The sequence below is a fragment of the Venturia canescens genome, chromosome 7 (genome assembly GCF_019457755.1).
Source record: "Venturia canescens isolate UGA chromosome 7, ASM1945775v1, whole genome shotgun sequence".
Lineage (NCBI taxonomy): Eukaryota > Metazoa > Arthropoda > Insecta > Hymenoptera > Ichneumonidae > Venturia > Venturia canescens.
The window spans coordinates 2305434-2332799 of NC_057427.1; the positions used below are offsets into that span (position 1 = coordinate 2305434).

General features: G+C 42.8%; 1 protein-coding gene across 8 annotated transcripts in view; it reads right to left on the reverse strand.

Annotated features, from left to right (window-relative positions):
* The window catches only part of Ptp99A (Protein tyrosine phosphatase 99A), a 248865-nt gene that overhangs the window by 110462 nt on the left and 111037 nt on the right, over window positions 1-27366 (reverse strand). For all 8 annotated transcript variants that reach the window (XM_043422952.1, XM_043422956.1, XM_043422955.1 and 5 more), the window contains exon 2: window positions 18470-18772. In XM_043422952.1, the coding sequence (XP_043278887.1) occupies window positions 18470-18772 (303 nt within the window). The remainder of the gene's footprint in view (window positions 1-18469; window positions 18773-27366) is intronic.

The following is a 27366-nucleotide window of genomic DNA, read 5'->3' on the forward strand; positions in this document are numbered from 1 at the left end:
TTGATATTGCATCACGATTATACCATCATTTTAATCTTTTTCATTCTTGTATTCAAAAGGTTATTTCCCATTAATTTCTGAGCCTTTGACATGCAAAGCTTTTACGTTTTAAATGAGTGGGAAAAGCCATCGTCAATGAAAGGAAAATTCGTAGGATAAGTTTCACTGTTTTCATCGTATCCAATGCTTTTCGTTATCTCGAAAATGTCGTAACTATCTGTGCACGCCATAGCTGGTCATTATAATATAGCAAGGACGTGGTTACAGTGCTAGATTATTTTCAATCCGAATATAACAACCTTGCCCCTTGGCTCCTTCTCGCTCCTGCGCTTTTCATCCTTCGTTATTCCTTTCACTGCCTCAACTCTAAATCGTCATAATAATACTATGATACGATTTCTAACTCAGTCGTGATATTCATTGACCGAGTGGTGGAACGAGGCTGAGCTCCCGAATCGGGGTCAAAGTATAACCATTCAGATTGCGAACGTTGAGCATACACAGCTAGAAAACTTCCTCCGAGAGAGTTCATACGTATAAAGGGAGCACAATTTTACGCTCGACTTAACTTGGGCGTTGAGTATACAAAACTTTCGACATTCTGCATCGATGGATTCAGCTTTCAAACGTTTTTGAGCTCACGGTACCACACGTGCCGACGCATACTCGCACAAAAGCAAAACGGTATCGACTGAAAAGGGTATTCGTCTGTTGATGTAAAAACAAAAAAATCTCTCCAACTAATATCTTTACATCCATTTTGTTGCGATTTTACTGTGAAATTATTGACTGGCAGAGTGAGGCAATTTTTCACGGGAGCTTTCACATCGCACCCCGTCGAAACATCGTGACAAATTTATCGGAGATGGTGTCTACTGTCCGGGTGACATTCTGTTGGAGACACTCGAATCCGATATAAGTTACCTCGATGAAAGTGGCTGCGGAAAAAAGACGTAGTGGCAGTCTCAAACTAAATCTGTCTTCAATTTACGATTTCCTACGTGACCGCACGTATCCCTCAACTTAAGCTTATTCCTTACTTGCTTCCATTACATTTCTCGAATCTGAACATTTCAAATATCATCTGAACGAGGAAGAAAAAACCATCTCACAGCGACGAAGCTGCTGGCGAGTGATGCTTTCTCGTTAAAATAAAAAACACACGATAGTTTTGAAAAACTTTGGCATCATCTGAGAAGAATTCCATAAATCCTGTCTGCGATTTCATTCGCAATGGAAACAAATGTCCCATAACAAATAAAATTTTTAATTAGTTAACAATTCATAAACTCTGCAGTGGATAAGTGAATAGATTTTCCATAATTATTATACAACTTTCACTATGCGAGGACAGAAGATCGGTGTATCGTCGTTGAACAGCGAAGAACAATGCAGGCATTGTATATGTGTGTATGGGAATATTCCGGGGTATTACACAGAACTTGGTAATGTTGGCATTGTTTGTACGATTTTGAAACCTGGAGAGCTTTCTCTGCGGCAGCATGGCCCCAAAGGATTGTCAAAGACTCGAAGATAAGACAGGTTTCGCTACAAAAGGCACGTATTTTTGAACCCCTAGAGGGATGCAGGCGTGGAGTACAAGCATAGATTTCTACCGCGGGTAGACCCGTCTATTACAAATGGAATGAGAGTGTAATGTATTCGCTTAAGACGAGGCTTTTGCAAAAGGTGAAAAATATCGAAAAGAATAAAATTCGACACGCAAAAGTAAGTTTTGATAAGAAAAAACGAGACTCGAGACAAAAATTGGGAAAAGTCTGACGAAAAAAAGATTTTCAAGGAAAGTCTCACATTGGCAGATTTACACTGATTATTTTCGAATGGGTCATGGCGCGAACAATTTCCGAGACTTTTTAATTCGTCCGGGGACATTTTTCGACGAGGGACGATTGTTTGTGTGTGCGTATGCGCGTGTTCGTCTCCTGAGCCTTTCGACAGAGAAAAATCTCCACCTGTTATATCGCGAACGAGAGAGGAAAACTTGCGAAGTAAGGACCACACCACGGGGACGTCCGACACCTCTTGGGAGCAGCTCGTTATAGGAAAGTTTATCGCCCACGACAGAAGCACGTAAGACGAGGATTCGTTATGAGGGCAACCGATTCGTTTTTCGCTGAGTCGATATCAGGAATTCTCTAACTTCGCTATCGACTTGAGTGTACGAGTGCAACATTTTTTTTCACTGCCCCACGACTATCAATACCGACTGCATTAATCATCTCGACGACGTATCTCCGATCATATTGCCTTAGGAAAATATTCTGTTCCTGCGTAATGAAAAATACATTGTTTCGACGTGCACAGATCTCCATTAATGATACCATACTAAAAAATGAAATCTCACGTTCTCATTTTCATCTCTCTCATTTCGAATAATTGAGTGGACAGTTTTCTGGGTAAAAAAAATTCCGAATGAAATCATGTCGAATTTACATTCAATTTTTCGCGCTGCATTTTTCTATGAAATATTCCTTCGGGTTCGACATTAAAAAATTAGCGCTATTCCACGAATAATTTATTAGCCTATCGAAAGCGAGTGGCAGCTCATTAATTGAGCACGAGTCAAGAGTCGCAAATACGTTTTATAAAGACTACATCAGGCATACTCTTATTTCGGGCACTACGTTCCTGTTCGTTATCGAATTTTTCCTGATTATTGAATTGACCGAAAAACTTTGATGAATATGTTGCGATTTCACACATTTTTTAATTGTTTTTTGTCATCTTCAATGACCCCCAACGTATACGAGATTAATAAAAACTATATTTCGAAAGTACAGTGTAGTTGAATAAAAACTGGGTGAAGAAAATAGTTATTTCGAGATTTATATAGTGGCTGCGGAAAAGTTTTTTGTATGCTCGACTGTATCGTGCTTGGAACGTACTCTTCATCTGTTAGCATGAATTTGCCCCTGAGTTTCCATCAGTTTTCTTTTTTCTTTCTTGCTTCGTCTTCTTTTATTTTTTCTCTGTCTTATTCGTTCCTCTCTCTCTCTCTCTCTGTATTTTTCCCTTACTATCTATCTCCTTTCGCCTCGTTTTCTGCCACACTCATCGACTACTGTTGCAATTACGTGTGTACGAAGCGCACACACAGGCTCAGTTTTGTCGACGTGCGAGTGTACTCTTTTACGCCTCCCACCTGCCGCCATTAATATTTGTACTCGAAACCAGGCTGCGGCTCACATCGACGTAAAAACACACGCAGACACACGTGTACACGGACTTGCTTGCACGAACAATATTTCCTCGCAAACTCACAAGCGTTGCATCATTTTCACGTTCAATCTCGCCTCGAGCACATTATTCAAAAGTTCACGCACCTATTCTCCCTGGCCACGGTACACAAGTTTGAAACATGTGCATCAGAAAGATTTCCAAGAATATTATACTCATGGATAGAGAAAAGTAGTAAACTGACAACTGCATTTTTCGGAGTTTCCTTGCCACGAAGAGCCGAGAATCTTTGACGTCGTAGAAGCAGAACTCGGAGATTATTCCCGAAGTGATTATAATACGACGAGACATTTGAAATGAGAAGATGCGAAAACAGCGAAAAGTTCGTAGCTCGCTTTAATTTTTTGTTCATGTATCCTCGAGAGACTCACACATAATCCATACGAACGAGCATTTTTCTGGATACCGGAAGCTATGCAGATGCAAATGTATAACTTTGAGTGCAGAAAAGTGTCTCACGAACTGAAATCCTCGTTGAAAATATTGAAGAATTGAAAATATTTTACAATCTCGATAATTGCGCTAAAAGGGGCGGTAAATAGTGAAAAATTCGTTGATTCCGATCGCGTGCGGACCAACTCTCAAGTATCCTCTTATAGCGTATATCTCACTGATAGAGAAACACGATAATTCAAGGTGGAGAATGTGCAATGGGTGAAGGTGGCTTTCCTCGCCAAGCGAATCGATCACTCGGACCGGCTCGTGTAGACTCTAATCTCAAGAGCTTTTCTAAAGGAGTTCTCCGGCGCGCGGGACACGCGCGTTCTCAGGAACGCACACGACTTTAATCGTACCGAGAATCGGTCATTAATATATAAAACGCTTTACCGCCGCTTCTCTAAACTGTGCACTGGGACATTTGTATACCACCTCGTTTTATCAGTGCTCACCTTGAGGATACAAAATTGATGTAAACCTCGGAACTGATATTATATTCTAGACTTTCAGTCGCGATAAAATTTATAAGTGCTCCGTGCGATATGTCAGGCGCGCGTTGGCAGTGCTTTGGCCTATCAAATGATTCAGGCATTCTCAGAGGTTTCATTTATTAAAGAAGTCTCATGCACCTTATTCCGAGAACAAAGTCAAGCCGACTCCTCATTTACTCGCTTCGAATTCGCCTGATAATTTTTTATGACAATTATCAAGCGAACGTTTCATTACCCCGGAATATTTCACTCGAGTCGCGGAGCTAATCTCATTAGACGCTTTTACTCGAGTTAAAGAGACGCGATCACGTTTATACCTCAGCTTTAAGCGTGTCCAGATTGCATTGGGAAAGCACTATTAGAAGCGAGGATTTCATTGCTGATTCACAAACAATTTTACAGAACCCACAAATATTTAATTTTCAACGTAAAATCAGGGGAAATTGATTTTAACTCAAAAATGTTCTTCTGACTTGGTTTTGATGGAACCGTTTTATTCATCACTCAAAAGATAAAAACGGTGACCCGTAACGTGCGATCGACTTTCTACGATTTCGTTGCTTTTTCTCTCCTTCGTACGCTCCGCAACGTATCCGTAACATGCGATATCACGTGGTTTTTTTAACTTCCCTATCTCCGTTAATTCTCGTGCTTGTGTGCACGTGATTACGTACGTACAAGGTCCTCGTGAGGTCACACTCTCAGAGCTATGACTAGATCAATTCGTGTGAGTAGCAGCTGGTTTTTTTCGAAAGTTTCAAGCCGACGATTGGTACCCGCAATAGGAGAGCGCGCGGCGGCTGGAGGTCGAGTAGAGAAAAGCTCGAGCGGTAGTGCACAGAGCAGCAATGACCGGTCACGCTATACCCACGAGATCCGTTCGTGTCGGTGCTCCATGCTCTTTAGGGACGATAGTTAATTGCTGATCGATTGGAATAAATTGCCGTGTTCTCGTTAATGCTTCCCATAAAAGCGATGGTGAAAATAAAAAAACGCTCGATCCGTACCCATCCACGTCGAGCACATTTGTGAAGCACCATGTACGAATATATACGTCGGTGTACTCGAGGACACGAGCCGGTTTTTAATCATCGGGACACACACACACACACACAGTGTGTAAAGTCAGTACGAAAAAGTCTCGATCCCGAAGCCTTATCGAAGCAATATTTTGAGATTTCATCTCATTCCATTCGGAGGATCGACGCTATTGAGCATAAACCGATTTGTCGAAAATGGCTTTATTATCGTCACGAGTCCTGCTTTATCTCTTATTCCTACGACGAGACATATACGTAGGAGAAAAGGGAGGGTGTTACTTTTCGTAATAAGCGGATAAACATACACGGAGCTCGCGGAGCTGGATTGATTTTTTTATAAACCCTCATTTCAATGCTAATACGATGGCGGAAAAAAGTCTAACCGGATCAATGCGCTGTGAACTTATACACATAGATATACATCTGGGTGTGTAAGTCAGTCACTGACCTCGCGGAAGTGCGGCTTGCTCGCAAACGCCGCGCATTTTCCATTTCCAATTCCACAAACTATACTTCGTATAATGAGAAAAGGTAAGAAAGGGAGGGAGAGAATAGGAGAGATTCGGGAAAAAAAGGTAGATAGACTTTCGATTGAAAAACTTTATAATCCGACCTCCGAGTTATGTATATATAAACATTGATTCTGACTTGTTTCCCTCGCCGCTTCTGTCTCGGCCTGGTGAGAAAATCATTTCAAAGTCTTTCACAAGCCTCGAATATATGTGAATATCATTCAGTGGACTCGATTTTGAATTCATGAACCGTTTTGTGTTGCGCCATCCGAGAGAATGAGAAAAATAGATATTTCGACCTGCTCGTAGTTACTATTCTTCCAACGATCTTTTCCGCGCTGCTCCCCGCTCGGGAAGAATGACAAAAATAGCTCTCTAACACATACGTACATATAACTCGGAAAGGAATGGAAACATTGATCGCGAACGCGACAGAAATTGAAAGGGAAGAGGCTCCCTTTCCGGAGCTATTGAATTTGATCATTGAACGTTAAAATTCGAGGGACCAGCGGTAGCAGCAGCAGCAGCAGCAGCAGCAGCACAGTTCCGATCGCGGGGCTATAATGCATCTTAAAAGCAAGATCCGGGAGCGAAGTGAGCCGTGAGCTTCCGGCGAGTGGTATCGAAGATTGTATATACCGTGGCCAGAGAGCATCTTAAAGCAAGTACTATCTTCCCTCCGTGTGACCGAAGACACACGAGTGCCAAGGATTGGAATGCTCCGGGCTTCATAAATATAGCGGGCAAAGAAAGGAGAGGCGCGAGGGAGAGATGCACACCTGACCTACCGGACCGGCACGAAATTAGGATTTAATTAATTTAACATAAATTCAGGCTCGTCTGAGTTCCTCGTGGTCCATTAATCTCCCCGGAAGTACGAGACATTTATCAAGTTGGCTATATGGCGGGGGATAGCGGCGTACGCGCGTGAACCCGACCGACTTGTTCCCTCCTTGGTTAGACATTGTGCTGCTTCCTGCAGCATATACCTCCAGTCATATATATCTTGCCTATAACCTCTCTTGCTTCTCTGAGAAGATCCTCTTCTCGGCGCATTCGTGCAGTTTTCCCAGAATGCGAACAGCTTCGCCAGCTCTCGATTCCTCTCTTCGTCCCCTCTCGCTCTATCTCTGCCTTATCTACGCCTTATCACCGTCTTTCACCGGTGCACTTGCGCTAATGCCAGAGCACGACTCAACCGAGTGGTAACTTCGTGTACGTTGCTCGTCATCCCTAGTTTTCCCTACCGGAACATATCAAGATTCCCACAGATTATAGAGCACGCTCTGGGCCACGTATATAGTGTAACCGGTGAAAATATGTTCCTGGTATGACGGGGCCTCCCCGTACATGTGTTTGAACATTGCAGCTTAGGCTTTATGAAGTTTCATCAGCTAACAAGAGAGATGGAAATAGGAATTTGCGCTCGAATTTTCTGAAACTCACCATCCCGTCATTCCGCTAGTTCCACCGAGTCGTTGACGACGAGTGCACCAACGTTAATAAAATACCTCGGAGCAGTCGAGCAGCGATACGGAAAATGGACTCGATGCAAGGAACTGCTATGAACCCGTTCAATTGTTCCAATGAAACTACGACCTCGGACCCGAATAGTGATACTCGCCAGAGCATGTTACAGCGGAAGTAATCGTGGAAGAGTTAACCAAAGATTCAGGGTTTATGCTGCGAGGCTAGAGTCACAAGTTCGTGAATACTTTGCCCCACTCCTCCCTTCCTCTCCTCGCCGGTTTTCAAGCCTGAACCTTCCCACACAGGGAGGGCAGAATGATGATGTTTACTATGGGAGGGAACGACGCAGCATATACGAGAATTCTCCGCGTGTCGACCCCATTCCAACCTGCTTCATCTCTTCTTGTGAACGCGCCCCGGCGCCGCTTCCAACCAAAAGGGCGAAATTGACAAAATTTTACGTTCCCAATTGCGCCGGTACCCCCTTTGTTCGCTAGCAATCGATACACATGTATATATCATTTATATAAATCGGATTTTGGCTTTCAACCTCACGACCCAGTCCTGTGCGAGCCATGTTTGTGCACTCCGCCCGTTTGGCGTAAGCTCGTGCAGAGCCGTCGAAAAGTAAAGCGAGTCGCAATTCATTTGCTTCCACTCGGTGTCGGCTCACCCAAACAGACTCTTACCAACGCGTACATAGTATATACGTAAGTATAAATATTCCTCTATCCGTACATAGCATTCGATTTTTTGCAGACTATTCCCTCTTCCATCTCACATCGGGACGTTACGATACAGTGAATTTACATACAGGCTTCGTGTACAGTTGCACTTCCTAGAAGTCCGAAAGGTATATGTCTTGTTGCCAAGAACGACACACTGTACGACATCTGGCACACGAATACGAGGGAGAACGGAGCCTCGCACGTATGCGCATACCTCTTTACGTAACAAGCTATCGAGACAACTGGCGGCGGGGGGGACAATGAAAAGTAGAACCCGAACGGGGTTGCGGTGTTGGAGACGTAAGTAGCCAAGTAAATATAGCACGCACGCATATGTCTTCGGTTGAAGAAAAACTGGAAGTACCGCAACGAGAGAAATGCTCTCGATACGGTTTAGAATTTCCGTTTGTGTCGAGCCCGCTTCCTCTTTTACCCGATCAATTCTTTTCTCCACAGTTTACCTTTTTTTCATTATTCTGCTGCTAGCTTCAATGTTGCTCTCTTTTATTTATCAGCGGGCGTTGACAGCGAGCTTGCTCCATTCCGCTAACGCGACTTTCTAAATGCAGAGAAAATAGTCTGATAGCGATGAGAAGGTGTGTGTGTGTGTGTGTGTGTGTGTGTGAGCTCTGAAATAAAAGCGTGCTCGTGTGTATAAATATCTGACTCATAGGTCAGTGTGCATAGTTGATGCAGTATCGTAATATCGTTGTCGAGTACATTCGCCATTAACGTCCATCGAGATGAGAGTACCTGGCTCGTCATTACTACTCCAGCGTGAATGGTCGGAGGAAAAAAGATGCGCTCGACTTTTTTTCCAGTCTCGTATCGCGACGTCGACCGTTAACAACGTCAATAGTTCTAGAACGGTCATCACTTTTGCCTCCTTTTTATTTTTCATTTTCTACAAACAGAGTCGTATATTACAAAGGGTGTGTGTCGAGTACACAAAAGGGGTTGGCTGCATAGAGGTTCACCAAGGTTTCAGTTCTCTGTTCGTTTTGCCCATAGAGAAATAGGATGCAGATGGGAAATCATGCGGAGCGAGTATTCTGACATTGTAAATGGTATGACGCAAGGCTGTTTGAGTCTCGAGAAAGAAAGCGAAGCTGCGAATCCCCGTGCTCAGCGAGCGTAACGCACGCTGATGGAGTTTTCATGCAAGCGTCAGTTCGCCATTTTAGCCGCTCGCAAACTTGTCACATTACGGCAGGTTCAATAACGCAGGCTTATGTGCGCGAGGTTTCATGCCGTAGAAATGCGATCCCTTTGAATACTGCTCAAGACATGCCGTTGGTGTGTCACACGCAGCGATCGCGATATCACAACGCTATCACAGCTGGCTGGTGGGCGATATCGTGGAATTTAGTCATGCTTTTATATACATTAGTTAACGAGAAGATTCATTAATCAAGATTCACTTACAAATAACTCGCTAAATTCCATTACGGATCTGAGATAAATTACCGCGTTCCCAGTGCTCCAGATATTTTTCTCATTTCAGCAGCGAATATATGCGGAGGCGTAGAGAAGCAAGAAAGGTTAAATACTTTTGATAGTGAAAACACGCAGCGATAGTAGCAGCTGCAGAAAGATTTAGCAGGATACGGAAAAAGGGGGAGACATTTTATTTTCCCCGGTGAAAGGCAGCATTCCTTTCTTATTGTTCGTGCCCGAAACCCCCCCTGCGCGGTACCGTGAGTTCTACCACCGACTTTATCCTTAGAGGTTAGTGCTGCCTAGGTCAACCAGCCGCTTCGCTTCTATACCCATATCTTTCTCACCCCGTCTTTTAACCAGCCGTCCAATCTCTTGCCGCGTCCCTCTCCGAGGTGCACAGAAACCTTGCAGAATTGTTACGCTCCATGTTTCTCTGGCGTAGTCGCACAGAGTAGTATTAACTCGAACTACCACCTTTTAATAAACGTTGTAGTCGTCGTAGTATTAAGAATTATATATAAAGCATATAGTCAAAGTGAGAGAAAAACCACTTCACCGAGTATTCTCTCACTGTTCGCTCCCTTTGTCTCCCTTTCCGTCTTTTTCTCTCAACGACTCTGTCTCTATCTCACAAGCAGGGAGAGCCTACTTTTAGACGTCACAGGAACAGCAAGCTTGCACACCGCGTCTACGAAAGCCTGTCCCTTTTACCGAGAAGCGGAGCAGCCCCGTGTTATATTCTCTCGCGACATAGTGCCAGACTTTCTCATATCCTCTAATTATCTATCCCGTGAACCTCCGACATTATACCACCGTTAGCTATGACCGCACTGCTAGCTCTGTAAAGTGCGGCGCCATGCGCGCGCTAGAGGTTATGTGTACGTGTCTCATCTCCACGGCCATTCGGTCTCCTCCGCATGGCAAAGCTTTGTAAACGTACACACACGTCGAGCTGGCAGTATAATTAATCGGGGACACACTCGGAGGAGGCACTAACGACGTGAGCTATGCAAGTTCAACGGACTTTAAAGTAAACTGACTTGATTTGACTTATGGCTATCTTGCTTCGGGTGAATTGAAATCCAAATTGAAAATTTTCACGTGCGTACCAACGATTTTTATAATGTTAAATAAAGCGGATTCACTTAAATGTGTATACAAAGATGTAGAATGAGAGTAAAAGTGATACTCGGGGATGATGAGCGCCCTGGAAAAATAACGTATTCATGGTAAACTAACAAGCGAACTCCGATAGAGATTCATCCTTTAGCGAAGCTTCGGGTCAACCACGTTTACATAACGACACAATGTACACTTCTATCTGTGTAAGTTTCTCTTCCTGCCACTGCTTCGGCTATTATACCACTATGGAGAGAGAGAGAGAGAGAGTTTATAACGTCCTGGTGCTGGCTTAGCGAGCTCTCTATGAGGACACTCAAAGGGGCCTAAAGGTGGGAGGTGGCGTACACTGGGTCAGAGTATAATGGTAAAGCACACACGCACACATATGCGGCGCAGCTTGGAGAATTCTATGGTGGGTGTGATGCGGTGGAGTACTTCCGCTGGGGTAGTTGTATATATTTCCATAGAGGTATTCGAAGTGCGGGCATTATCTCACACGTGTATTTTGCTACTGTAAGCCACTCCTTCCCTCTCGCTCTCTACCTTCCGCTTACCGAATGGGTTACGTGTGTGTTTCGCTTCAAAACCACCACTGGTATTCCCGAATTGGTAGACATTCGTGTATACATCCATACATACGCTTATATGCGACGTACGTAAATAGTATAAACTATAAAGGGTACGATACACGTGTAAAGTTTATTACCGAGATTTCCAAGTCCGGCACTCTCGGCGCATGTGTATTCACGGTCGAGTCAGAGCTGGCCTACCTAACAAGAACATAAGAGAACCTGTGCGATCCGCTGGGTGCACGGTGCAGGCCGGTAAGGACATCGGAAGTGGAGAGAGAGCGAGAGAAAGATGGAGAGCCGCGTAGTCGCCTGTTACGTACGATGTGTTCGCACAACTCGACGTTCGACCGCCAACCTAATCACTAACGTCAATACAAGCTTGAAACCGTTATACTGTCGCCAAAAGCACCGCCAACCCACCATATCTGTCCTGGCTATACGACTCCATGTCCACTACTAGGCACTACAGCCAGCCAACTATAGCCAGTCTCACGATATTATGCGGTCCGCACCCTCTTCGACTGAATTCATCGTAAGCGCAAATAGGTGAGCACCATGGGCCGGGATAAGACTTTCTACGGTACAAATACTCGCTTTCTAAACTACCATCCGGTCTCGAAGCTTGATATTTTTAGAGCTAGTGTACAAGATGACGATTCGATAAAAAAGCTGCTGTGTGTATCTTTCGAATTTTTCTTCCTCTTCATCCATCACGTCGTCGCATAGTTGGATGAAATAAAATGTCAAGATGGGGCAAATACATCACACGTCTCTGCGCATATGTATTTGTGACATGCGTATTAAAGGCACATTCTTACCATTGATCCAAGTCCTATAAACTTTTTCAAATGTATGGGTGGAGGTAGTAAAACTACGAGGAACATAACGTGTTTGTATATGGAGTATTTCATGCTGATTCGACCCGAGTCTGACCCTTAACCTTTTTAAAATGATTTTTGAAAAATCATCACCAGATGGAATCGGTGAAAAGAAGATTGGAAAAAATTCTGCGTACTTTTCAAGAAACTCTTACGCATCTGAATTCATTGGAAAGCACGCTCTTCGAGAACGGGCTGCTTTTAACGAATGATTGACGACAGAGTGGACCCCGAGAATTGCTGAAATATTGCTAGAGATAAAGGATAAGTTTATAACCGCGTAGCTGGTGTTGTGTTGCGTTACGAATAATCACAGTTCGTTAGACCGAAAGATTCAGTAAAGTTCTCTCGTTCCTCGCGTTCTCTTTTTTCTCTGCATATTCCATCATGCATATGAATGGGAGAAAAGGTTTTTCCGCACGTAGCTCGGGTGGGTTGAAGAAGCCCGGATGTACGGTTGAGCATTTATTCATGGGATTCAACGTGCTTCGTTTGCGGGAGCAGAAGCCGTGCTTTCGGAGGTGTGGGTTTGCGTTCTCGTCGAGCTCTTTGTTTCACAGCTCTTGAACACCTTTGTCATCTAGCACGAGCAGCCTAGAATATAACTCCCGTCCGATTTACTTGCTCCCGATATCATCGAATCGTACTACAGCTTTGCCACATTGTTCCGCTGTTTTAACATTCCCGTTATATTCCGCAGAGCTCGTGCTCGAGTTCTCATTAATCTATATCGTGCGAACCAGCCATAGCACACTTAAATAGAGGGAATTCTGAAAAAATCTCTTTCCCTTCTCAGATTTGCGATTCAATTTTGCTGCTTGCACCCGTTTGAGCTTCAGCTGCGCGCGAAGCATTATCCACAGATGTCGAATTATATGCACTGGAAATGTGCGTAGGCTGGACTCGCCATGACAGACTCCTTTGACCTGCTGAGATATCCACTCTGGCATGGATATTAGGTATTAGTAGGCATGGACGTATATACATCTGCTAAGCCTCACAGGAAATCCCCCACGACTGGGCGAGGTGACTGGGCGATTCGTCTGGATCAGAAAACCGTTTGGTAGGCTCTCTTCGTAGTTTCTACGCAGGCCAATCCAGAGACGTTTTTTCCACTGTTTCTATCTTCACGACGAATACGGACGCGCGTTAAAACGAGTCGAGCTAAGGTATATCGAGCAAGTGAGGGACATCCGCTCTCGGTCTCTTCTTCTGAAACGTTTTTTATTAGCTCATGCTCTGTGCGGAGCGACGGAAACTCAATGGCATTAGGGCAATGTGGCCTTTTTCCAAGCGCCTCTCGGCCTCTCCGAGGGCTCCTTTTCGGGCGAGCAATCTGATGATCATTTCGAAATAGGAAAATCGCCTGCTTTCGGACGCTTACCCGTCACCGCTCGTACTCAGGAAAGGAGCCTGAGCTACTGAGATTCTGATAAACCCACGAGAGATCATTTTCTCATTCTTTTTCCACAATTAATCGACTCTTATCTATGAGACGTTTTTGCTAAATCACGATACGCTTACCTCGACGCATGGCTGGTAAGGCAGAAGATGGAATCTCTAAGAGGGCTTTAGCGACGGTTTATTTTCAGGTAGGAAAACATATTACGGAACATTGTCATTCATGTGCGGTGAAAAATACTTCGGAGACACGAAGCGCTCACAAATGTTGCTATCTTCGATTTAACAAATGCCGGACTTTCTTGTTGAGCCTCGCCGATGTGAAAGAAAGAGCAGGTACTGAGGATAAAGGACCGCACGAAGTAGTAAAAGCCTCCGGTCGGGAAGACATACACGCAGAGTGTACAAGAAGCGCGCGGGATTTGAAAAAGGGACAAACCACTCCGGCCGCCATTGTTTACGAAGTCTGTACGCATTCAGGGCATCCTTTTCCGGCGCTCGTGTACAGCAAAGCGCAACGCTATCATGGCCGAAGCATCACCGTCGAACGGACTTCGAGCCTCGCGATATACCACCAAAGGAACCACTACCCGAATGAGAAGGCGCAAAAACTTTGAAAATGTTGCTTCCCCGGCCCATAGTCATACATTTTCCAATGAAAAGCCTAACTTCGTCTCTTCGTTTACTTCCTTCGTTGGTAGTAGCTTCAAACCTCGCGGTATCCGAGACATAAAAGAGCTCCCTGTCATTTGTGCTTCTTTGCATCAGGCAAATCCTGGCTCTTTGCTTTTCCACGTGGCTTTTTTGTCTTCTTTCAGGACACACTCATTTTCGTAAGCGTCGTACAGTACTCAACGATACTGAACATCTGATACGATGATTAGGAATGCTTTGTCCCGGAAAATGGGCCACGAATCTAGGGCTTTGCCGAAGTAGGCATTCTGCAGGCCCCGATTTCCGCTTCGATGAAATGCACAAAATCACTGCAGCATATGAAAGTGATTCAAGTGACTCAATAATTTCTAATCAGTTTGTAAAATTTCAACGCTGGAATCTCTTAATTGGATTTGTGGAAAGACACTCGTTACGTCGGTCGGTGCTTCAACGATTCTCCCATTCTACAAAGGGTCGAATTTATAATGAGGACTCATTCCCGTACGTTTGGTTCATTAATAAATGGGAGTTTCGAAAATTAACAAGAACTTTGGAATTGTTACGAAACGGTAGAAAGTCCGAAAACGATTTTCTTTCCCCACCAAGTTTTTGTCTATTATTTTACTATCCGCATTATATATCGCTAGAGACTCTAAAAAGTCATCGGACGTGTTCCACTTTCGTGAGATTTTCTTCCACGATTTGTCGCCCTAAAATGGCCCGTCTTACAGTGAAGAAGTAAGAAAAATGTTAGCGCGATTTAATCTGATGTCAAAAACGTGTCCCATGCTCTCGTACGTTTGAAGGTCATGGGAGCGGGGACAGCTCCAGGGACATAGAGGGAAAGGGCGACATATTTTGCAAGTGAGAATAAAAAAAAACGTTGGGGTGGGTTTATTCGCAAAAGGGATTTGGGAAATATTCATTTCACTGGCTGATAGAACGTCCGAAGAGACCAGATCTCCGTATAGGTTGCTAGTGGAACGATTGGCGTGCGTTGAATGTTTGATTTTACACGAGAGCCACGACAGAGCAGGTGGAGAAGTTTTCGGGACGAGAGTGATAGCGCCGTTTTGTATTTCGCTAGATACATGCATGGAAGAATATTTGTCAACGTTCATATTTGCTGGGCACCATTTCGTAGAGACGGCGTGGTACGCGCACATGTAAATTGAAATGGCAAAGGGAGGTACAGCGACAAATTGGTCGACGCTTCAGAGTTCGACGTGTCTCAATTCGAAGGGAAGAGCGAAGGAAAAATTCAAATGAGCAGCCCAAAGTTCGGAGTGAATTGTTTCAAAAGTAAAATTCCAACATTCCGTACACTTCGCACGCGTTCGTAGCAAACTTTTAATCAGACGCAAACACCATGAGCAAACGCAAAAACCTTCGGGGTAACTCACTTTACCGATAAAACATTTGCGGTCACTTCTGATTTTTGTTGTTGAATGATAAAGGTTGAGAGTGCTCGTAGTAGAACGTGTTACCGACTCAAACGCATCTCCAGCCCTCGCTTCGATAACATTTCGTACAGCACACTTACAAAAGTATGTTTTTTTTTTTTTTTTTTCTCCAAGGTATGAAAGATTTACCACTGACTTCAATAAACTCGAGGAACTTCTGTAGCAAACTAGTTGAACGAGCTCAAATTGCGAGCGACTCTCATCCTTTGCCAACACTCTCGCTGCGCCATGCCTGGCTAGTGCGAATAAAGCTCGCTTTCCAGCGCCTCCGGATGAGCTAGGAAGAAGAGCATCTATCCACTTTTTTTTCTCTCTCTCTCTCTTTCTTTTCCGTAGAATCTTCTTTCCGACCAGATTTCCTTAATCATGCTCCGGGGACGGGCAAAAAAAAGGGTCTCGATGCCTTATTCCAGAGTTCCACGAGGAAGCCAGGAAAGATGAATTGATCACACCGGTAACTTCTCTTTCAAATTGAAATTACCTTCCGCCTGGAATAATCAAAATCCAACCTATTTTATGAAAATCTTGTTCGAAAGTTTTAGAAAAATCACCGATTTGCTCTCTTTATCTCTCTCTTTCTCTCTTTCTATAAAGATATTTTTATCCATACATATATACAAACTGGCGAGTGCCACTGAGAATTATGTAAGATGCGCAACACCCCATCCAAAGATGGCGGGTATTACTTTTTACCATCGACGTCCGCGTCGATGCCAGTAAATTGATTGGAAAAAGTTCTCTTCAGCATACTGTAAGTTGAGAAAGTAGCTTGAACCTATACAATCCCCGTAAATATATGTATACGGATATTTTGTAGGAGCTTCAGTAGCACGACGGCTATATCTGTACGTAAACATATGGATGGGTGTTGTAAGAGTGATAAAATCAATGTAGGAAGATTTAATGGGAGAGGTAAAATGGCAAAGAAGCACGTACGGATGCTCATCGACAAAAAGGACTGGATTTTTCTCCATTTCGCTCTCGAATGCGTTGTATCGAATTTATAATATGTGTCTAGATTGATGGTTTCCCGTGAATGCCTGTGGCTGAAAGTTTCGAGTGGCCTGTCGGGAGACAATATTGCCCCGAGTGAATTTTCATTCTTTCGTAACATCGAAAATGCATTGGAAGTTTAATGTTGGATTTTTTCGCTCGACGAAAACAGGGCTTTGGATATGTTAAAACTACAGACGCCTCCTGCGCAACTGACACCATTCCCCCTCCCACTCTCTCATTCTCTCACTCTTTTTCAATTCACCCTTTGAAACGAACTCGTCGTGAGAGCCTCTAACACTAGAATAATCAGAAACTAATGTTGAAGCCAAACCCATCATTTCTCGACGATCATATATATGGATATAGGGTTAAGACAGACCCCTCAATTCTCATTTCATCCCTTCGACGTCGATGGAAGCCACAAGACTATCCAATCTAGGTGGATACGCTCTGGTTTATGCGTGTTGTGTGTCTGTGTGTGATCTCGGATTGCAGGAACTCTACCCTTACACACCGCTTTCCACGTTTCCACATATATATATATATATTCCATATATATACAGTTCAGTGTTCAGTAAATATACGTGGTGTCCCAGATGGGTCAGTGAATATTGAAATTTTCAGTCATCGAGTGAATGTCGAGTTAAACGCTCAATACCGTTTCATCGAAGCTCCTCTTCATGAGTTATTAATTATTAAAGTGCAGAAATTAATGAGCTTTCATGACGCACGTTCGACGTCAGTACAACCTCGTTGAACCTTCAAAAATGACGAGCAGAGAGCGTGGACAGGACGAGGAGTCAAGAGTTCGCATTCTCATCGTTCATCTCTAAATCTAGGACACCCAATATCCTCGATTCCTCCTTAATTCAAGAGTCACATCCAATTACATTCATTACTGAAATTATCAAAGTTTCGAGAGATGAATAATCGAGTGCTGCTCCCTTGTTATTTCAACCAGGGCCAATTCGATATTTAGTTAGTCATTATTGTTATTTCATCACATTCATTCATTTAGTATTTTACGTTGAGTTATATATAAAAGCCGTGAAAAAATTTGATGCGGTCGCGAATATGGAGGGAAAAAAGTAGAATTTTTCATGTTCCGATAATACTACCCACTCTAATTTTTTTTTTTTTTTTCAATTTAACGGTTTTTCTGGCAATTTCTACTTAATTATTCTGTGAATTCAAACTCGATTGTCCGAATATCGATTGCGAAGAGTTTCGGTAACATTGGGTGAATAGTTTGGCAGTTTTGGACCGATTCTCTCTTTTTTAAGGATTTTTCAACTCTATTCGTATACGTAATTTATTAAATTCCAAGCATTTTTTCAGGAGTATTTATCGAGATAAAATATTGGAAATTTTTTGTGAAACTTTTCCATATTTTATTAAGGATAATAAAGAATTATTGGAACCGTAGAATTTCAGGTTAGGCACGCTGCAAAGCCTGAAGTCGTCTGTGATTCGCCGTCAGACTTCAGACCATGGGAAGATTTTCACCGATCGAGATCAGCCAAATACAGAAGTTTTACTGTACGTGGGATTCACGAGTGGGGTGCAGTGAACAATGCGAGCACAATATAAATACTCGAAATTACGCAAGCTCCTCTTTTGTGTCCTCTATTTTCATTATGAACATTTCTTTTTTGTCGATGTCGAGATTGGAGTTTTGCAATTTCGGTAGAATTCCGGTTGAAGGGTTTTTGCACTTATTTGAACAAAGCGCGTGCATATAACAATTGTTCTCTGTCAACATGGGTGAAAAAGTCGCAACCTTTCAGCGGACTAAAAAACGTTAAAAAACGACGTTGGATCAATATTGCACTGAATAACATTGAAAAGTGTGTTTTGTTAATTTGCTCGTGGGAGAAACATCCTCGCGCATTTGTTATTCGAAAATCATAAATCCCGTGAGCCAACAATTCCCGTATTGAGGAAAAAATTCATTTCGACTAATTCAACGACCCGATTTACGTAGATGAATCATGCAAAAAACTTACCTTGAACGGTCAGGTTGACGATGACTTCAGGAACGTTACGACTGTTGACGAGACACTGATACTCCCCGCTGTCCTCCGACTTGACTGGACTGAAGAAAAGTGCAAATTTTTTCTCCAACAGAGAGACTCGATTACTGTGTACGAAAAGGGTCGTACTTTGACTCCCATATTCGACGATACGAACATCGTTCGAACGCCACTCGAGTCTCGATACCATAAGGTATTCGGTTACCCCGGGACACTCGAGGGTTAGATTCTGTCCAGCATCCGCGAGGATCTGAGTCACCACGGGATTCATCACATCTGTAACGAGAAAAAACATTTTTTTCAGTCAGCTTGTGTTCGTTTAAACTTCAACAATTTTACACGCGTTCCAACGTTATTGTGACAAACAAGTTCTAGGAATTTCCGCAATCAAATGTAATGAAGAGGAGAGGAAAAAAATCCATGAAAAGTTGAGTCACGGAACTGTTAACACGAAAATTATTATCAACTATATATCACAAGAATATAATCAAAGCACAAATTAAAAAAATAATTGAATATGCAAATCTTTAGCTGTTCGTATGCATATCCACATGAGTACTTTCTACTCCGTACGAGAAGCCGTGTGAGCTGCCCCTGGGTGATACGGTTAAATGTATATTTAAAGTTTGCATGTGAACCCGAGATTCAAGATTTTCAAAGCTACGGAGGTTAAGTCAGTATTCTATGTATGTACTATGCAAAATACATACATTTGTAAATATAGCTATTGGAATAATATATAAGCAGAGAAGTTATGATCCCTTGAACATCAGAAAAGCTGAACGCTGCTACGCTTTTTTTTCTCTTAGCATACCATGACGGTGAGACACTGTCAGAGCTCTGGGTCAAAATTCAAATATTCTTAGGTATTCCTTATGAAATTCGACGAAGAAGATGATCTGGAATTTTGATGGTCCAGCTGTTTGAGTTTATCAAGGTATGGGATGACGAAGAAATTCGTCGCCATTCATAATTCAGTGCTTGAACTCGTAGAAACGGACACATGGAGTTCCGGTATTTGTTATCTCTTTTACGAATAACGTTCTCCAGGTTTTGAAATTCATGCGCTTTGCAACATTTGCGACATATTCTCGGAGGAACTCGCGAAATATCCTCGGACGAAGAGCAATGTTTATCTAAGAGAGATACTGGAAGAATGCGGAAAAGTAAACGAGATTGATTAAAAATCTTGAGAATTCAGTATTTTCTCAGGCTTTTCGTTTTCCCCCGACCTCTCCCATTCGTACTTTTTTTTTTCAAATATCACACACATTCAATTCCAAACTATCAGGTTCCTTCGATTAACTGACACATTTCCTTTCATTAAACTTTGAGAGCTGTTTGTTTTCTCCCCATTTCGCTCTCTCTCTCTCTCTCTCTCTCGGTCTCCTTTTCCGCGATTTCATCTGCAAACTTTGTTCTTGACGAAATCGATTCCAAACAAATTTCGAGAGTTTAACTGACGACAAATGAGATAATTGAAATGAATCAGGTACTGGAAAAGTCCAGATTTCACAAACACATGAAGAAGCGATTGCGGATGCGCCAAGACACCTCCAGGATGCGACTAAATGAGGGATCGAGTTCAAGAAATTTGGAAAAAACGAAACCAACTAAATTCTCATTAAATTCAGGCTAATGAAAATGGACGTTTGACGTTATAGAAAAGTTTTTAATCGAATTAACGATGTTGCGGACCCTCGTGGCATTTTTTCCACGAAGAGCTCGCACCTTTCGAATTCAACCATAGAAATTCATTGCGCATGATTGTCAGTGAGGTATTGAAGAATAATTAATGACCACATGAGCCGATCAATACTGTCAGACAATTTCAAGCGCACTGTGAACCTTGAAAACGGCAATTTCATCTACGAGTTTTTTAAGAAATTGCATGGTTTTATCACGATCCATAATAATTATGAGTTTTCAATGAAACTTTCTCATTCTTCTCAACCTTTCTTTGTCAGGCTCGGACGAGACAAAGGGCATAAGAGGGTAGCGAAGATTTCGATTTCCGCTCCAATATGCAATATAAAATTCATGGTCACTTCCATTCTCCCTTTATCTCAGGGCGCCGGAGTACAACTTAATCTTAAATCTCCTTAACGACAAAGCTTCAAACGCGCTGTATATTAGATGCGGTCGAGAAATTTCCCTTGCCATAGAGTGCTCTGACGTAAGACGATTCTCCATCGATTTAACAAGTATTCTCACAAATAATTCCGATAATGATAATCTCCCTAGTTTCCAAAATCTGTATATAAGCTTGCAAAAGCAGGTTCCATCGAATTCCGAATAGTGGCTAATATTTGGTAATTTGATCTTGGACGTTGGGCTCGATGGATTCGAAATATAAGAACGTAACAGTGATAATATTCGGCAGGTCGGTGCGCGCGCGAGATCCTGGTAAAATCAGAGCTGTTTCGAAGCGTTTCCGCGCTATATGTTGCCGGGGACCAATCATTGGCGGTTCGTTGGAAGGCGAGAGCGAGAGGAGCAGGCGAACGGTGAACAGTCGCTGGAGCAATCCGCCTCGGTGATTTCGCCTTATCCGTTTCCGTGCCATTGACCACCCCAGGCTGCTCTTCTTGACATTACCAAGTAGTACCATTCGCTCTCCGGAAAATACTCCCGGTCCTTAAATCCCACACTCATCCTCTTACTCTCTTGCGTTCTGGCCTAGCTCCCTTACCTTTTCGTCCCTACTTCCGGCGCTTCCTTCCAGTCTTTCCACGCGCGCGAGGCTACGAGGTTACATTCCTTCGGCTATAACACACGTGTATACAATGAAAGAGGGAATGAAAAAAGAGAGAGAGAGAGAAAAACGAGGACGAAAGTGCCTTATCGAAGAATCTTTCTAAGATCCCAGTAAGGTTAGCACTTACGATGAGTGGCGCGCTGCACATTGGCCATGTGCGCGTAGCTGTACGGGGCCAGTTCATGGCCAATGCCCTTCGCTATACCAGCATCGGTGTAACAAAACAACCGCACCGAGAATACCGAAAAGACTTGGGTACTTTCATCTCGTATTTCCCGAGAGCGCAATACACGCTGAATTTCTCTCCGTTATCAGAACTTTCTACCTCTCTCAATTACAGTAACTGCCGCGAGTCCTATCTCCCGTCCACGCTTACACCGTACACAGCTATCCATTTGGTCCTTGTGTGCGAGACGTCAACAGCGCGACGTAGCTGAGACCTCTGCTCTCATTCCTTCTGTCTCGACGGGGATGATTCACCGAGGAAAGAAGATTAGACAGAATCTCCATAAAAGGTATGTGTCCGAGGAGTTGAGACAAATTCAATGAAAGATTATAATGCTACGAAATTGGGAAGAAAATAAATGAAAGTAATGAACAGCCCATCTGACTGTAATTATATTAGTGATGCTAAAGAATTTTGGTATCGTGATTTTGAATATTTCCACGCAGAACGAAAGGAAAAGTGGAATATTTCGCGATAGCGAAGCTCCGTGGGAAAGGAAAAAGAAAACAATTATCTTTACCATTTTAATTTTGCTACGATAGCACGCCGACTCTCTGCCTCCTTCTGATGGAAGCGTTTCAATTCTACACAACAATTCGCAGCGTGAATATGAAATTGTTTTCGGTACCGATTGGAGTGATGCCGCGCGCGGGGGGGCATCAACGTTGAGGTACAGCGAGATGAGTTCGTTTGCCTGAATATGAGAATGAAAATCATATGAAAAAGAGAGAGTGTCGGCTAGAGTGGAAAGAAGCGGGAAGAGAGAAAGTATAATTTTCGTCCCCGGTCAGCACCACAGAGTAGTCTCATCGAAGTGGACTCTTTCACCGCCATTTTTCCCAAGAGAGTGGGCGACGAACGAGCTTGAAAAAGCATGGACGTGGCTGCGCTCTCAGCCCTCTTTCTCTTTCTCTCTCATTCTCTTTCATATATATTTCTATCTTTTTTATCTTTTTCTCTCCGCCTCCTCCCTCTCTCTCTCTCTCTTGCTTTATCGACGGACTGCGAGGCTTTTGCGAAAGCGAGCTATCGTGAGCAAAAATACTCTTCTCTATGTCCCTAGGCTATTTGGCGAGCTGTCCGATGAACCAACATCGAGCGGGCATCCGAGAATCAGCAAAACGAACATCCATTATAGGTTCACCGCGTATTCTATTCCCTCTGCCATGCACGTCTGTGTAAATATACATTTTCACAATGCACACGCGGGGTGGTGCACAGGGACGCCTCAGCGCGCATACACATGTTTCAGCGTCCGTGGAAGATTGTCACTGTACGTTGAACGTTAACGGGGAAAGGTCAGTGGAAATGGAAAATGTATGTACGAACTTGGGGAGGAAGATAACGGAGAAAAAGGGCGAGCGCAAAGGCTCCGAGAGCATGTACCGATTTTTCCAACCTATGAAAAATCGAGATGATTAAAAACGTAGAAAAAATGCAACATGGATAAAGATAAAAAGTTGCGATGCACTCGAGAAAGAGATACAGAACATTGAAATTAAATTAGAACTGTCAAAAGCGTAGAGAAACACGCAGGAGATATGTGCGAATTGAAAAAATTTTCGATCCGTACTGGCTGCATCGGAAAGCCGGACAATTTTCTCCAACTCTTTTATTCCCACGCGTCTACTATAGACCTACATGTGAAATGATTCAGAGTTTAACAAAGTCTATCGCAGATCGTTTTATATGTGTGAGCGTTACAATTCTCGAGTATTTATGTATATGAATCACACACACACACACACGCACACACAAAGTTACGTGTATATACACAGATGAGTATATACGAGTTTCCATTTACTCTGGCAACTTAGCAACACCATCAGGGCAAATTAGTTTCAGACCTCGAAACGCGAGAATGAGAAATACATTCGCGAAATGGTGTTTTCAACGCGGAGTGAAATTCTCGTGCCACATCTCCGAGACGGTGAGAAAATGGGAAAAGGCTTTTCGCCAGGGGAAAAGGGATTCCATATCCCTCCACGAATTCTCCTGTTATACTCCTGATACTCTCTCTCTCTCTCTCTCTCTCTTTACTCGTCCTCTAGTTTCCTACTTCGTTTTGCATAACTAGTATCTCCGGTGCACATATACATATATGAATTCATACCTTACCGCGCCCGGCTATAACTTCCTTTCAGGCTCTACCGACCGACAGTCCCTTTTTCGGAGGGTTTTTATAACCGCGCAAAGCGAGCTTTGTGTTGTCACAAGCTCCCTTTTTAAGAACATCTCTACGAGATGGCTAAATAAATTTTAAATTGTCAATGACGTTTAAAGAGTTCAGCGTATGCTGCCCGTGAGTCCGGTCGTAGAGTGAGGCTCGACTGAAAAAAATTCTCCGTTTTCAGTTATTATCTCAGCAGGGCGCACGTGAAAATAATTACCAACGAAAAAATAACTCGGAACGTAACGATTTTTGTTGAAATAACATAAAAATCAAGTTTTCTCCTCTCGTTGCCGTGTGGCACGGCACCCAAAATATTTGTTCATATACAAACAGCATCAGCTTTTCAACACACATTTCTCTTCTCTCGCGGCATTCTATCACAGAAATTCAATTCAACACTCGGTATCTCGTTGAAATAGTGCTGTAAATTAATTCGCGCAAATCTTCCGTGGCACGAATGTATATATATAAATATATATTTTTTTTTTCTTTCGTTGAAATGTAATTTCCCTGTAGGTGCGTTATGAAAGGGTTGGAGAGAAGAGCAAGAAGAGGAGAAGAGAAAAACGGTATATGCGTTGCGACACCCCCTTGGGGGATATACAGTCACCCCCGGACTCGTGTATCGTTACCTCGGTAATTACGTTCGTCCCTTTGCTCTTTCCCACACCTCTGCCAGCAGCTCGCCACCACTTACACAAAATCTTGTATTTTTATCTCATAACAGGACCCAACTATCTTAATTGCCTGTGCCCATCTAACTTTCGAACGCCGGGCTTTACCTCCGCGCTGGGCAATCGTTTTATTTTCACCGGTCCCACGACCAATAATAATATTTTTATTTCACCGGCCTCTTTCTTTCCTGTTGATTACTTTTCTCGTTTTAATGTTTTCATTACCGAAGAGGTACAAGCTAATTATTCACAGTTCAAAATAATGCGAAAAGAAAAAACAACGGTGCTGCGAGGCTTCGTTTATAATCTAAAAAAAATATTGCCTTCCATTGCTCTTGTTATTCGCTGACCACGCTACGCAAATTCCGCTCGAACCAATTTTCCGCTATGAAACATCGTTGCAAAAAAACTCTGCAATTCCTAAAATTCAGCTCAAGAGCACTTGTTTTCAAAATATTTTCAAACCGAAACTCCAATCAATTGAGGCTTTTGAGAGAAGAGACTGTCATAATATTAATTCACCTATAAATCATTTTGCAAATGACAAATTTATCATTCAGCCGAGCCTGATTCGCTCAAAGTCAGCGAGATGAGACGCGAACGTCTGTGAGTAAAAACATAATTTAAAAAGCTTGAAACATCAATATCAATACTGGGATACAAACAATGAAACGCATCGAAAGTGCAGCGAACTAGTACGAGCAAATTCGAAATAATAAAAGATCGCGATGTTGGAAAACCGTGATCTGCACAAAAAACAAAATGATAACGAAGCTCTAACGGTGCTGATAAAAAAGGGGCATACGAGCGCGCGCAAAAGAGACGAACGAAAAGACGTGCTTTCTCAAGAATTCAACGATGTACCATTAAACCATCGTTTTTTCCCATCCTCGATAATGGTCTTCGTAGTTCCGTAGTTCTCTCGTTACACTTCGAGACAGAGAGTTGAATTGTGAAAGTAAAGAGGCTATAGCTGTATATAGTTTTAGGGGATGATGTATAACCTTCAACGGCGTGAGTGAGTAGAGCGAGCATCGTATAACCAGACCTTTCGGTGATAGCGGCGGTGCTGGTTGTACAAAGGGTCGCGAAAATTTCACGCTGTTTTTATCCGCTGAGCAAGAATAAAAATGTAATTTTAAATAATAGCTGTCACATCGTTTTTACGTCGGTTGAAGTACTGACAAATTCGTCAAAAACGGATCAAAGGATTACCGCGCGGATATCGAAACGCCAATTTCTTCACGGAGGATTCTTTGGGGTACAAATTTATTGAAAATCAACCGAGACCCTTCGTTAATTGAGAGAAAAAACGATTGGAGCTCATCGGAGTATCTAGCACGAAAGTTCTTGGAATGAGGATAGGAAACACGCGAGGATAAGTTAAACGAGGGTTGCTCTTAATCGACGAGCCGTGATGAGCGGGATTTTTTTCCTACAGCGTTATCGCATTTAACGGTGACAAACGTTGACAAGTGTTAGAATACCTGGAAACCGTTAGAAGCGAGTTATTTAGTTCGCTCTCGGTCGATCGCTTTTTTTTAAAAAAAAAAAGTCCATTTTATCGTTGCTGCGTTTCTCTCGTCGCTGCGATCGTGGACTGTCGTGAGAACGAGAAGGAATCCGAGGGTGAGAGTGTGTACCGGACGAACGTCGGGGCGCGTACGATCGCGAATATGAATTTTTTTATCGTGTCCGATAAGGCCTTATCAGATCGTTCTCGTAGCTCGTGCTAAGCGTTATAGGCTTTGTCACATTTACAGATATATCGAGCGATATAGTTCACTCGCTCCACTATCAAAATACGGTGTATACATCACCCTGGAACAATCCTCCCCTCCCTTATGGCGTTTTTTCCTCCTCGTGTTGCGCTGACGTGGGTAATCAACGGAAGTAGTAAATACATTCCCGTGTGGCCGCCTTCATCAGGAAAAATGATGTGAGGTTTTCCTTGACGAATAGGCCGCATTTGCAACTTATTAACGTTGAATTCACATTGGTCTGTGCAAAGCTTGTTTTTCCATGTGAGCGCGCACCAAATTTACAAACTATTTTTACCGGGATCCAGAAAGCATTTTGTTCGCATTTTTCCATGTATTTTATATGGAATAATGACGACCCTCGAGAGTGGAAGAGCCATGGAAATTGTTCGTTCAAATTTCCTACTGCTGATACATGGAATGAGGAATGTTGTTCAAATTATATAACGATGCGTTTGCAAACCGGTAAATCATTAACTAGATGAATCTTTGAAGCCGTACTGAAGGACATTTACAAACGAATAATTCACGAGTTTCGAACAAAAGTACCGAAGGAACCAGTACTCGAGTAGGTTTTTTCGAACAAATGAAAAAAACCCCATCATGTGAGCAGAGCTTTTTCTCTCACTACTCTCTCGCTCATCGGACGTAGTCTAAATGATGTACATCACACATGAGTGAAGTAATAATTGCAGTTTCTACTCCCATTGGACGGAAAGCATTAACGAGAAATTAACTGTTCTCGATTATATATGATTCGATATTCGTTGAATCCCGTGAAACTTTCGTGGCTTGCGTATTTCACTGATAACATGTTCAATTAATCAAAACAATTGGGCATAGCTTGTCGGAGCAATGTATTTATGAATTCGGGGAAATTGCGAATTCGTGTATTATTTCACGTTAAATATTAATGCTTACTAAATGACGATTGCCCTGTAGTCCTGTATTAACGCTTGATCGACAAAAGCACGTTTTTTTTCGATCTTTCTCAATAGAAATTTCAAGTACGTGTTTCGAACGAATGTAGTCCGTAAAAATGCAGAATAACCGATATTCGTGGTAATGTTTTCGTAATTAAACGATTTTTTTTCTATTTTTTCTTTTCATAAAAAGCTCTTTCACATATCTTTGTTATTTCAAACGACGAAGTAAATGTCTTTTTCCTTCTTGGTTGGGAGACCGGCATACCGACGACGACCTATAAATATAATTTGTGCAAAAGCTACTCGGCCCTTCACAAATAGAGGAATTTCAGTTATTTGAGCAGCCGGACTTT